This window comes from Chiloscyllium plagiosum, chromosome 8 (assembly GCF_004010195.1).
Source record: "Chiloscyllium plagiosum isolate BGI_BamShark_2017 chromosome 8, ASM401019v2, whole genome shotgun sequence".
In the NCBI taxonomy this organism is placed as follows: domain Eukaryota; kingdom Metazoa; phylum Chordata; class Chondrichthyes; order Orectolobiformes; family Hemiscylliidae; genus Chiloscyllium; species Chiloscyllium plagiosum.
The window spans coordinates 105,933,121-105,946,845 of NC_057717.1; the positions used below are offsets into that span (position 1 = coordinate 105,933,121).

Sequence of the window (13,725 nt, forward strand, 5' to 3'; positions counted from 1 at the left end):
CCCCCTCACACCCACTATGCTGCCCCCCCCCCCCCAGCTTCAGCTGACTAGCCAATGGTAATGTATGAACACTGGGACCACTGGGGAAACTACTCTGTTCAGCTTTTGGATGAGAGTGGTGCTGGATTGCAGCTCTTCTCCCCTCTTTCATTCTGCCTTGGGTGTTGTGTTTGTTAAGTTTGAGTTTCAGGTGAATCATGACTAGTTTAAAGCGTTAATGGTGTTAGTGGGGAGACTAGGTGATGGGGTTTTGTCTGTGTGTTTTAAAAGATTGTGATTTGGAGAGGGACAGGATCTTTTGAGGGGACATGGCGTCCCAGAGTTTTACGGTTTTGGAATAAATTGAGGATAGGATATGTGCAATGTGTCTTCCCTTTCTATGCCGTTGGCTTCTGGAAGTAGTGATGGTGTTGAAAGTGTCTCATTTTCAAATGTGTGAATGTGAGCTAAAACAGGTAAAGAGCTGAAAATGTGTTGCTGGAAAAGCGCAGCAGGTCAGGCAGCATCCAAGGAACAGGAGAATCGACGTTTCGGGCATGAGCCCTTCTTCCTGAAGGTAAAGGCCAAGATGTGTGGTATCATGTTCCAGAGGTGGTGTTATCCATCTATAAATCATTAAAGTTGGACTGGAAGATGGAACACACTCGGATATTTATCAAGTATCGAGTTATTCTGAAGTTTTATTTGTCTGCCTTTGATTGGATGAAAGTTTTAGTAAGCAGTGTCTTGTTTGTTAATATTTATAAGCAGTGTTGGTCCAATTTTCTTGATTTTAAGGCATGTAAAACAGTGGCGTGTCTGAACACAACTTTAAGCAGGTTGTATCATTGTACTGATTTTTTATGATGTTATGACATGTTTTATAGGTCTCTATTTGACAAGCTTATTTCAGAAGTGTGAAAGGTTGGAGACACTTCACTGCTTTCAACTTATGCCTCTGTAAATTGAGCGCAATCAGCTCTGAAGCCACATGATTTATTTGGAAAGCAGACTTGCAATTCTCCTTTTCAGTTTCGACATCTATTTGCGTATACCACAACAGCTAGCGAAATTTAAATTCAATTAATAACTGGAATTATAATGCTGGACTCGGTGATGACCATGATGACTATCATTGTTGTAAAAACATGCTTCACTAGAGTCTTTTGGGGAGAGAAATCTGCCATGCTTATCTAATCTGGCCTACACATGACTCCAGACCACCATTAACATGCCATCTGGGATGGAGCACTCAGTTCAAGGGTAATTGGGGATGGGCTATATCTTGGCACCTCGTGTAAATAAAAAATAAAACGAGCTCTTGTGAATGTATTAACTTGTTACCCTAAGGATTATGAACAGCTGTTAGTAACTAACTGTAGTCACAATTTGCAATAGACCACTAACCCCCCTCTGTATTGACATCAACAACTTTGTTTATACTTTGAACATCATAAAACAGGAGGTGTTATTAAACAAAGTTCAACACTGAATCACATAACAACATATCAGGACCAATGGCCAAAAGCTCAGTCTAAGAAACTATTTTAATCAATCTCCTGAGGGGGGGAGGGAAACAGCACAGGTTTGAGGGCTGCAGGAGGTTATAGTGATACAGAGGGTCAATGCTACATTGCCCAGAGTGTTAGGTGCATTTGTCAGAGGGAAAAGGGTCTGGGTGGGTTACTCTTCAGAGGATCAGTGTGGACTTGTTGGGCTGAAGAACCTGTTTCCACACTTTAGGGAATCTAATCTAAAACAATGGAGGGATTCAAAAAAAAAAAAGGCTGAAAATTTTGAATTAGGAATGTTGCTGAACTGGGAAGCAATGTCGGTCAGTCGAAAGGCCTCATCATCAATCACCCATTCAAATTCATTCCCAGGATCTCTGATCTGACCTGAGATTCCTTGGTTTTCCTTTCTACGACATCTTACAGGTTTTCAAAGCTCAAGATTAGCCTAAAGAAAATTGTGGAAATCTCCTGACCCCTTTCGGGTCTTGATGCTGTCCTTCTCTTCAACCCCATCCTCTCCCAAGGCATTTCTGAAACCAAAGTTTAGCCAAGTTGGCCAAGTTTGGAGAAACAAAATATCTCTGAGCTTCCTTTTCAAATTGTTGGCTGTTAGAGTTGGATTTGAAATTGTCTCACATCTCCACTGTTGCAAATTCTGATCCATCACATTATGACTATTATTCTGATTATGTAACAATATTGATTTTTATGTAGCCTTTTATATATAGAGGAGGAAATGTCCTCTCCTGTCCACTGTGACTGGGAGGCTTCAGAGCAGCTGCTGACCCTGTCCTTCCTGGTGTCCATGTGGGACCTCTCCTGCAGTGCTTTGGTGGAAAGGTTGTGCTGATAGAGAGATGCCTCTGGAGAGCTGATATCGTGACCCCATTTATACCAGAGAAGCTCGACTGTAGAATGAACTGGTATGGAAGCACCGTCCTGGTCATTTTTGGTGCTGTCTTCTCTCACGGTTGCTCAAGTGTTGAAGGCTATTTATCTGAAGTAGTTTTGACCCAGCACTGACTGTACATTTAACAGCACACGCTGTCCTAGCACTGACTGTATCAAGTAAATGGATAATGTAATTGCCAGTTACTTTATCTCAGGGTGTATTTACTAATTGTTTCTCCATCCATCCTTTATTTAAGTGACTGTGCAGGCAGGTTTTTTTACCAAGTGAAATAAATTCGTGAATGAACATCCAAGTCAAATCATGTGACCCTCCTCATTCCTCCTGTACTGTGGTCACCTCCAACTATTCTATCTGACCTTATGAGCAGACACCAGACATCTCCTTATAGTTAGCCCATGGCCTGCTTTTAATGATTGAGTTTCTACTTTTAAAATAACCAGCAGCACAGTTTTATACTTTCAACAAGATCAAAGATTAGTGGGTTACGCAGCTGCTGTAGAATTGTAGAGTTACACAGCACAGAAACAGACTCTTTGGTCCAGCTCATCCATGCCAACCAGATATCCTAAACTAATCTAGTCCCATTTGCCAGCATTTGGCTCGTATCCCTCTTGAACCCTTCCTATCCATGTCCTAAACAGATGGCTTCTAAATGCTGTAACCGCATCTGCCTCCATCATCACCACCTCTGGCAGCTCATTCCATACACACCATTCTCTGTGTGAACAAGTTATCTCTCAGATCTCTTTGAAATCTTTCCCTTCGCACCTTAAATCCATTCCCTCTAGTTTTGTACACCCCTACGCCGGGGAAAAGACCTTGGCTATTTACCCCTATCTATGCCCCTCATGATTTTATAAACCTCTATAAAGTCGCTTCTTAGCCTCTGACACTCCAGGGTAAAATGTCCCGGCCTATTCAGCCTCTCCCTGGAGCCTTACCCTGCTGATGGCAGCATCATCCTTGCTAAATCTTTTCTGAACTCTTTCAACTTTAATAACATCTTTTCTACAGCAGGGAGACCAGAGTTGAAGGCAGTATTCTAAATGTTATGAAGATGTGGGTGTACCTTTGGAGAGTTAGTAGCAGCAGAACTACTGAACACAGCACCTTCATATCTTCATAATGTCTTCATAACATAAAAGTGGTTTGACTAATGTCCTGTACAGCCATAACATGACATTCCAACTCCTATACTCGGTGTTCTGACCAATGAAGGCAAGTTTACCAAACGCCGCCTTCACCATCGTCTAACTGTGACTCCACTTTTGAGGAACTGCACCCGCACCACCAGGTCTTTGTTCGGCAGCACTCCCCAGGGCCCTACCGTTAACTGTATAAGGCCTGCCCTGGTTTGCCTTTCCAAAATGCAGCACCTCACATTTATCTAAATTAAACTCCAGCTGCCACACTTCAGCTCATTCACTTATCTGATCAGATGCTGATGTACACTCAGATAATCGCCTCCACTGTCCGCTTGGTATTATCTGCAAACTTACTAACTATACCTCCTGTACTCTCATTCACTATGTAAATGATGCAAAGCAGTGGACCCAACACTGATCCTTGCAGCAAACCGGTGGTCACAGGCCTCCAGAGTGAAAAACAATCCTTTACCACCACCCTCTGTCCCCTACTTTCAAGCCGGTTTTGTATGCAGTTGGCTAGCTCCCTTTTGCTGAAAGTTACTTAACTAGGATTTCTTGCTGCAATTCTATTGACTCTTGGTAAGACCACATCAGGTTTGGTCTCCTTTCCTGAGGAAGGATGCTCTTGCTATACAGGGAGTGCAGTAAAGACTTACCAGGCTGAGTCTGGGGATGGTTGGACTGATGTATGGAGAGAAGTTGAATCGCTTGGCTTTATATTCACTGGAGTTCAGAAGAATTGGGGGGAGGCATTTTATAGAAACATAATTGTAACAGGGCGAGACAGGACAGATAAAGGGAAGATGTTCCCAATGACTGGGATCTCCAGGAAGGAACCAGGGCTCTCAGTTCAGTAATATGGGGTAAACTATTTAGGATTGAGATAAGGAGACATTTTTTCACCCAGAGAGGGTGAACCTATGGAATTTGCTATCACAGAAAACAGTTGAAGCCAATAAATTGTGTGATTTAAAGAAGGAGTTGAGTATAGCAGCTGGGGCGAAAGGGATCACGAAAGGTGGGGGTGGGGGGAGAATAGGAGGTGGGACAGGCAATTGAGTTGATCAGCCAAGAATAATGAATGGCAGAGCATAGTGTTTCAATGTTCAGTAAAAGTGGCAGTTATTCACAAAAATACAGCTGCCAAGACTTAAAGTAAGGATAACAATTACGTATGAAGGTGCAATGGAGATCGGGCTCTGCTTACTATTGTTGCAGGACTGACCAACCTGAAGGTGTTCTTTCTGAAATGAAGGGGTTGATGTGATGGCTTCTGTAGTTAAATAGTTTGACATTATTCTCACAGGTGAACTTGGTATGCAGACCACGACCTGGCATTGAATAAGGGTCCTTTGTTTCATTTTGTATTGTTTGTAGGTTGTGGCTGTTGTAGTCTGCTTCAGTGCAGCAATCCTTTCACTGTACCTGGATTTTGACCTGGATGCTTTTCCTCTCCCTGTTGCAGTTACGAGTTCTGGATGTCTTTATCACATTGGCCGGATAATTTTTAGCTTTTATCACAAACAAGCACTGTGGCTGGAAATGTTAACTGTGAGGAATCATGGTTCCATGAAGCAAAATCACTTGTGCTAGAATTCCTTGTAATGTCCCTCCTGTCATCTTTTAGACATGGTAAAAGTTTTAAGTCTTTACACTGAGGTTTCATTGGATAGCCTGGAATCCTCACTTAGGAATCGATCACAAAGGGGTCATTAACATCAATCAAGTATTCTGCTTGGGCTGCAGTAGATTACATAAAGTCATGTGGCTTTTGGGAGCAGTTTGCTTAGATTCATTATGTCCGTTTTAAAGGCAGACTAGCTTTTTTGGCAAAATATGTAATATGGTTACATGTTTGTGGCAAATGTTTCAAACTTTATAACCTCCATCATTTGCTGGATTTTAACTGCTTTTGTGTATGTTTTCCCTGCTGTTACAGGTTCTTGCCGTATTCTAGATGGCCAACAGACAAAGGAATAAATGCACTGCCCACCAATGCTGTGTTTCATCACAGTTAACTACATGACCAATGAATTCCGTCTCGCCTACCTCTATTCACTATGTCCAAAGTCAGGAGGACCTGCATCCCTCCGGATCAAATAGGCCATTTCCCAGTGATCACAAGAACAGCTGGGATAGCCACTGTCATTCAACAGAGAAGTCTGAACACACTGAACCAGATGAGGTAGACAAGATTAAAGCTAAGCTGATGACAGCATGGAACAATGTCAAATATGGTGAGGACTTTTTGGATGGGAATATTTCCAAAACTTCCTGACATTGTTCTGCTCTTTGTTTGCAGCCCGGGTCTGAAAGTGCTTGGTCCCATCTCCTGTCCTCCCCCCATTCCCTTGTCAAGACATTGTGGCCTCAGTTGATTTTCTTGTACTTATTGGATTTGAAGCGAGGACCATGCTAATGCTAGTTACCCCTGCTGTCTAATTGGCGAACTCTATCCAGGCTGGGATTTAAAACCCCTGTCCCCTTTACCTGCTGGCCTGTTCTCAATAAGTTGGAATTCTTACTACTTTTTGTATATTGACAGTCATGATCAGGAAATAAGCAAAATGCTGGAGAAATTCAACAGATCAGACGGCATCTGTGGAGACAAATCAGTGTTAATATTTAGAGTTTGATATGATTTTTCAGCAGCAATGATCAGGGAACTTGCTCAAACACGTTCCAGATCCTGACAGCATGAGAAAATCAACTGAGTGGCATAAAATTGGGATTTAATCCAAGCATCTCCTTCTGGAAATAGTGTCCTCATCTTGCCCTCAGCCAGTGGTATTGTCAGGCCAGAGGGTGGAGAGGATTGCCCTCAGTCATCAGGTGTGTTAACCTGTTCCTTTTGTGTCTTCCTAGGTTGGGTTGTGAAAGGGAGAACAAATTTCAGCAAAACCTCCCCCATTTTCCTTCTGGGCCGGTGCTACTGCTTTGAGTCAGAAGGTATTTTGTGCCCCTCTGGGGCAGCCACTCACTGATTTTATAAGCTACTAACTATCCAAACAGTTGGTAATATTGTCATCTGCTTCTCTCTGTCAGCAGCTGATTTGCCATCAAACTCAGACACCAGTTACGAGACCGGCAGCAACCAAAGTTCCTCTCCTCCCTCGGTGGGATTGTTCCGCAAGGACTTTGCTTCTCGGATCTGGTTGACGTACAGGCGTGAATTTCCTCAGCTGGAGGGTTCTGTGTGGACCACAGACTGTGGCTGGGGTTGCATGTTACGCAGTGGCCAGATGTTACTGGCTCAGGGACTTCTCATTCATCTTCTGTCTCGAAGTAAGTCTTGTCCCTTTGTTTTATGCTTTTCTGTCTCCTCTGCTGCCTGTTGTTCAAACTGTACTCCAAGATGTGAGCAATGGTTGTCCAGACTGTCATCTTTTTATATCTGCAAGTGTTTGAAATAGCTGCCGTAACTATTTACACAGGAAGGCCCGTGAAGTCCAACAATGTTCTGCTTTTCCCTTCCCCTCACAAAGGAGGCGTGCTCCAAAGCTTGTGATTTCAAATAAACCTGTTGGACTGCAACCTGGTGTCATGTGACTTCTGACTTTGTCCACTCCTGTGCAGCACTGACATCTCCATGCCACTGCTTTTTCCTGATGTGGGTATGTTCGCTTATGGGCGTTGGAGAGTAGCCTAATAATCAGTAATCCTGCCTGCTATCTCTCTCTTTCCCTCACCACCCACAATTCACCGCCACGATTGTTGCCAGTAAAGAGCACCTAACCCTGATTGGATTTGGTTTATGTATATATAACCCTGCAGTTGAAAAGTTTGCAGGTGTTGGATGAGGACATGGTGAGTCTTGGATGTGATAATTATCTGTCCCCTTTCAATAGCCTACCACTACACAGTAAATTGTTTCAGTAAGATCATGAACACTTCCAATACTGGAGCACAGCCTGGTTCCAGACAAATCATCCTCCGGAGAATGAGTTTGGTGATTGCTATTGGCATCTCTGGTTTCAAGCTGATCTTTGACTGAACTGGAGGGCATGTCTTCTGAAAAAAAGGTTGAGGGAGCTAAGGCTTTTCTCCTAGAGCCAAGAAGGGTGAGAGGCAACTGAAGAGAGGTGTACAAGATGATGAGCGGCATAAATGAAGTGAATAGTCAGAGCCTTTTTCCCAGGTTGGAAATGTCTGTCACGAGGGAGCATAATTTTACGGTGATTGGAGGAGGGTTTAGGGGAGATGTCAGAGATAGGTTCTTTACAGAGAGTGGTGGGGGTGTGGAATGCACTGCCAGCAGTGGTAGTAGAGGCAGATACATTAGGGGCATTTAAGTGACTCTTGGAAACACACATGGAAGACAGTAAAATGAAGGGTTATGTAGGTTAGTCTGATCTTAGAGTAGGATAAAAGGTCAGCACAACATCGAGGTCTGAGGGGCTTGTACTGTGCTGAACTGTTCTATGCTCTGTCTTCTTTCAGACTGGACCTGGTCTGATGTTTTACTTTCTGTCGAATCTGAGGCTGAATCCAGATCGCCATCCAAATCAAACACTTTAAACTGGCCCATCTTCTCTGAGGTCCTTGGCTCACAACTGGACAGAAGTAGAAGCCTCAGGGATACGCAGAGAACCACTGTAATGCAAAGACCTACACAGGCACAGAGACGGACCAACATGGACCAGTACACTGTAGACCAAGAGGAATTGGAGCACCGAAAAATTATCTCCTGGTTTGGAGATTACCCCAAAGCTCCATTTGGAGTCCATCAGTTAGTGGAGCATGGGAAGAGATCAGGGAAGAAGGCTGGGGACTGGTATGGCCCGTCCATTGTGGCCCATATAATCAAGTAAGTAAAGCCTGTCTGTGCCAGCAACAACAAAAGAACTTGCATTAATACAACACCTTTTAAATAATCTGCATATGACTCTATAATAATCCATTATTTGTAAAATGCTTTGGATAGTGATGGTTATGGAGGCAAATGTAGCAGTCAGTTTGAGAATGGTAAAGCCCCAGTACAGTGAGTGAGGTGTTGGTTGAGGAATGAATGTCCGAACAGCAGCTGGAACTCGCTGCCTGCTCTTGGGTAATGTCACAATATTCCATGTTCAGCCAAGCAGATGGGCAAGGCCTTGGTCTGAATAATGACACTTGCAGAAAGGTGGCTCTTCCTCAGCACAGTGTAGTGTTCCCACTCTGAGCTGTAGTCCATTGTGGGGCTTGGGATGGCTCATTGCTCAGACCATACTTGGCTGACTCATTTGAGATGTGAAGGGTGGGTTAGTGACCTTAGAAGTTAAATACAAGGTTTTAATGAGAAGTTGCTGTGAGGTGAGTCATAATTACCAAATTATGCATGTGTTTTATTTATTTCTTGAGCAGGGATTAGTGCCTGTGATAGTTTCGGGTGAGTTAATTGATCAGTGCTCAATGCAGTGATGTAAGCCAAGTTCTTTTAATCCCTGTTCAGAAATTGCCTCTGAAAAATGACTGTTCCGCAGGCCCTTACTGGGACTACAGTGCCTTTCTAATACTGTCTCCACAAAAAACATCAAGCAATGTCATAGGCTTTGGTTAGGCCACTATTTGAATATTGCCGGCAATTCTGGTCTCCTTCCTATCGGAAAGATGTTGTGAAACATGAAAGGGTTCGGAAAAGATTTACAAGGATGTTGCCAGGGTTGGAGGCATAGGTTTAGGGTGAGAGGGGCAAGATATAAAAGAGACCTATGGGGGTAATGTTTTCACACAGAGGGTGGTACATGTATGGAATGAGCTGCCAGAGGAAGTGGTGGAGGCTGGTACAATTGCAACATTTAAAAGGCATTTGGATGGGTATATGAATAGGAAGGGTTTGGAGGGATATGGGCCGGGTGCTGGCAGGTGGGACTAGATTGGGTTGGGATATCTGGTCGGCATGGACGGGTTGGACCGAAGGGTCTGTTTCTGTGCTGTACATCTCTATGACTCTGTCACTTGGTTGAGGTGCTGAAAGGTGGCTGACACCTGTACAGTTGTATGCCTGAATGAATCTGAGGACGGAGAGCTGAATTGGTTTGCTGTTGTTTTTATCATCACTGTCATTTATTTGGGGCATTCATTCCTGATTGTTTTTCTTTCAGGAGAGCAGTAGAAAGAGCTGAAGAATCTGAATCATTAAACATTGCAGTTTATGTGGCACAGGATTGCACAGGTGGGTGTGTCCTGTGAACCTTGGCAGGAGAATATATTCAGTACTACATTGCTTATTGCTGAGTGAGACGAAGAGTCCCTTCTTAGTTTCACAACAGCAACATAAGTTGGAAAATAAGTTCCTCTTTTCTTCCAGATATTTTACTTATGTTTTTACTTGTATCATATGGTGGGAGTATTGAATAACATGGTAAATTTACGTTACTGTTTCCAGGACAGTGACAGGAGGGTCAGTAATCAGAGGGCACTAATTGAAGGTGAATGGCAAAGGAGCCAGAGGACACTTAGTTTTCACACCGTGAGCTCTTGTCATCTGGATGCAATCTGATTCCACAGTAACAGTTAACGAAAGCAAGCATGCAGGTACAGCAGGCAGTGAAGAAAGCTAATAGCATGCTAGCCTTCATAACAAGAGGGATTGAGTATAGAAGCAAAGAGGTTCTTCTGCAGCTGTACAGGGCCCTGGTGAGACCACACCTGGAGTACTGTGTGCATAAGATTATTAAAGGATTGGACACTCTGGAAGCAGGAAGCATGTTTCCGCTGATGGGTGAGTCCCGAACCAGAGGACACAGTTTAAAAATAAGGGGTAGGCCACTTAGAACAGAGTTGAAGAGAAACATCTTCACCCAGAGAGTGGTGGGTGTGTGGAATGCTCTGCCCCAGAAGGCGGTGGAGGCCCACTCTCTGGATACTTTCAAGAAAGAATTGGATAGAGCTCGTAAAGATAATGGAATCAAGGGTCATGGGGATAAGGCAGGAACAGGATACTGATTGAGGATGATCAGCCATGATCATAATAGTGGTACTGGCTCGAAGGGCAGAATGGCCTACTCCTGTACCTACTGTCTATAACATGAGCTCAATACATGAAGGGAAACAAAGTCAGGGCACTGCAGAAGGCTAATTGGTTGGAATATATAGGCATGGCAGACTGAATGGCCTCAGAGTTTCCTGAGTCATGTGATTGCAGCTGTTCTTCATTGGCCTGACCAGTTGCATGAATAATCAACTTCTCAAGCCACTGTCTCCCCTGAATTCTCCATTTGGCTGTTCCTGGTTGCCAGAACATCTGCCTACTAAACTGAGATGGGCCGACCTTCTCCGAGCCGGGCTGGTTTGTGTTGAATTGAAGGGCCCTCTAAGTATGTGTTTACACAGTACACAGCAAACTCAAAGCCAAACACACTTGAGTTTGTTATGGGTATCAGCACTGCTTATCGCTACCATTAGAGCTCCTCTAGCCTTTGGGAGGGTGACTCGTGGTGATAGCCCAAGGCAAATTTCTTCTTTGGGTTTTTCCCCCGTTCCAGTAATGAAGTAAATTTTTGGGGAATTTGTTTCTCTGTAGGCAGAGAGGATGGTATAAAATAGACTAAAGTACCAGCTTCGACATTCCGCGTTGAGGGGCTGTAATTGGATTTATTTCCTGGAGCACTAGTCATCTAACATTCAGTTCCTCATGCTCGGAACATCTCTGATAGAACATCCTTCCACATAGGTTTGAAGAATTCAGTATATTTCGAGTGTTTATTTGTGCAACACTTGTCAGAAAAGGACAGGTGTTGATTCATAGCTCCCGCCATCCCAATTGACTAAGAGCTGGTAATGATGTTTTCTCCGAAAATCAGTCACATTTGCAGAGCAGCGTTTGTGACCTCAGGATGCCCTGAAGTACCTCTCAGCTGCTGTGCACTGTAGCTGTGTTGGGGAAATAACAACTGAGTCTCCCACAGCAATGAGATAAATAACCAGGTTATCTGGACTGGTAAGGTAGTTTGAATATTGACCAGGGCACCAGATGAATGCCTTTGCTGTGGTTATGAGAGTTTAATGGAATCTTTTCCATTTAGCTGAGGGGACAGAGGAGCCACAGTTTATTTGAAAAGTTGCAGCACATTACATTGCAGCATTTCCTCGATACTGCACTGAATTGTCAGTCTAGATTTTATTTTCAGTTCTGTGGAACACGGTTTGAGCTTGGTTTCCCAGCACAAGGCAAGAACATCACTATTGGGTCATTGCTGATACCTTTGCCTAACTTCTCGACTAGAGTCCGAGCTGCGAGTGGGACCAAGGTGACAAAGTGACATTCTCGTATGAATAACTGACCACATGGCAGTGCAGTGATGTTGAATGTTACTGTGTGTCACAATGAAAGGAGTGACTGATTGCTTGCTTAATGGATCTGAAGCCTTCATTTGTTTTAAATGTTTTGTTTCTCAGATATTTTCAAGTAAGGTTTTGGACACTCCAAGTTTGAATCCTGCAAATATTGTGCTCAGTGATCAGGTACTGATATTAGAGGGGCTGGTGATCAGTGTTCTGCAGTACGTTATATTTTACATGATCGTTCTGGAATGCTTCCTGTGGCAATGTGGAAATTGGCAATTTTTATTTCCTTCTGAGGCAGTGTACAAAGGTGACGTGGTGAATCTCTGTGAGACACCGTTAAAGGGTGGGAAGGCTCCTGGTTCGGATTGGAAGTCTGTCATCATCCTGGTACCTGTTCGACTTGGAGGAGAGAACCTCAATCCAGTGTACATGCAGTGTGTGAAGGTAGGCAAGGAATCTAGAATGATTGCGTTAGTAGGTTCAGTGCTTAATGTTTCACTAGTGCACGAAGAGTGGCTGTCACTCATTTTGCTCTTTAAATGCAAAGTTTTTGCATCAGCAACAACCTCTAGCATTCTCTTTGCTCTCAGTGTTCTTCTCTTTCTCCTGTTGGTATCCAGCTCTTTACTGGTGTGTTGAAATGTGTCTTCCTGTCCACCGTTTCATGTAGCCTTGCTAAGCACATAGCACAACAGCGTGCCAGGCATCTAATCTAATCCATGTTGGTTTATTTCAGGAGATTCTGAAGCTTGAGTGTTGCATTGGAATCATTGGTGGGAAACCGAAACACTCCCTTTACTTCATTGGCTTTCAAGGTAGGTCTTCGAGTAGAGGCGGTGTGTTTGTCCAGAGTTGCAGGTAGAGGAAAATGATTGGCAAGGAGAGTAAAGAGTTGTTTGTGAATGAGCATCTTTTAATGATCTGTTACTGTGAGTGAGTTGTAAACTGGGATTGTAATGTTGAGACTATTGAGTGTGAATGATAATCACTGTAGTTAGGAAATAGGCTGTGATAAATGTTGAAGAGTTAAGCTCATCGTTGATACTCAGAGTTGGTTAAAGAGAAGGAGACTTTGAAGTAGGATCAGAGGGAAAAGGAATAGGATAATATTTCTTATTTGTAAGAAGCACTGGCTCAGTGAATAGATGATGCAGTTCATTGTTACCTGGATTCTGTGGGGCTGCCCGAGCTACAAATCTTTCCACAAACCTTGAAATTTCATCATTGTGCACATCTGTCTGAAACAGTGCGTATGGGGTTGCTACAGTCTTTGATAATGAACCTGATAGCTTCCTGAGAGAACAGAATGTTGCCTGCCTAACATGACACCATTTAAATGGTGATGTCTCACAGGAAGTTTCCACAAGTTTCCAAGCACAGGCCACCGGTTTCCCTTTGTTTATTTTTATGTTGTTCCTGGGAATCAGTGCAATGAGGGATGGGCTCAGGAATGGCTAGGCCTGATTGGGGTGAGGTGGATTTGGCTCTGATCCTGAAAAGGAAACCCCCCAGGTTCAACGCTGAGACTTGGCCGCAGTGCCCTGTTTCAACCCGAGTAAAGGGCTTTCCTTACCTGTGACTCCAGGTGAGTGTGCAGGTAGGCTGTGACTACCCACTGCCAGATCTCTCCTCGGTCCTCAGTATCTGCATCATTTCCGAAGATGGATCAATTGGGTGAGATCAAGGTGTTGTTAGCACACTAGATAAAGAGAAACAAGAAGTAAATGGTTTTTGATTTCAACAGTAGAAAGGCAAGGACTGATTAGGGATAGTCAACATGGCTTTGTGCGTGGGAAATCATGTCTCTCAAACTTGATTGAGTTTTTTGAAGAAGTAACAAAGAAGATTGAGGGCAGAGCAGTAAATGTGATCTATATGGACTTCAGTAAGGCGTTCGACAAGG

General features: G+C 43.6%; 1 protein-coding gene across 2 annotated transcripts in view; it reads left to right on the top strand.

The window, feature by feature from the left end:
- Nucleotides 1–13,725, top strand: part of atg4da (autophagy related 4D, cysteine peptidase a) — a 26,528-nt gene that overhangs the window by 681 nt on the left and 12,122 nt on the right. The window contains exons 2-8 of one of the 2 annotated variants that reach the window (XM_043695029.1): nt 5,494–5,791; nt 6,420–6,503; nt 6,603–6,839; nt 7,995–8,361; nt 9,638–9,708; nt 12,121–12,266; nt 12,559–12,637. In XM_043695029.1, coding sequence (XP_043550964.1) covers nt 5,584–5,791; nt 6,420–6,503; nt 6,603–6,839; nt 7,995–8,361; nt 9,638–9,708; nt 12,121–12,266; nt 12,559–12,637 — 1,192 coding nt within the window. In that variant the 5' untranslated portion in view covers nt 5,494–5,583. Of the gene's footprint in view, nt 1–5,493; nt 5,792–6,419; nt 6,504–6,599; nt 6,840–7,994; nt 8,362–9,637; nt 9,709–12,120; nt 12,267–12,558; nt 12,638–13,725 lie in introns of both variants that reach the window. The other variant, XM_043695028.1, reaches the window with a different exon arrangement.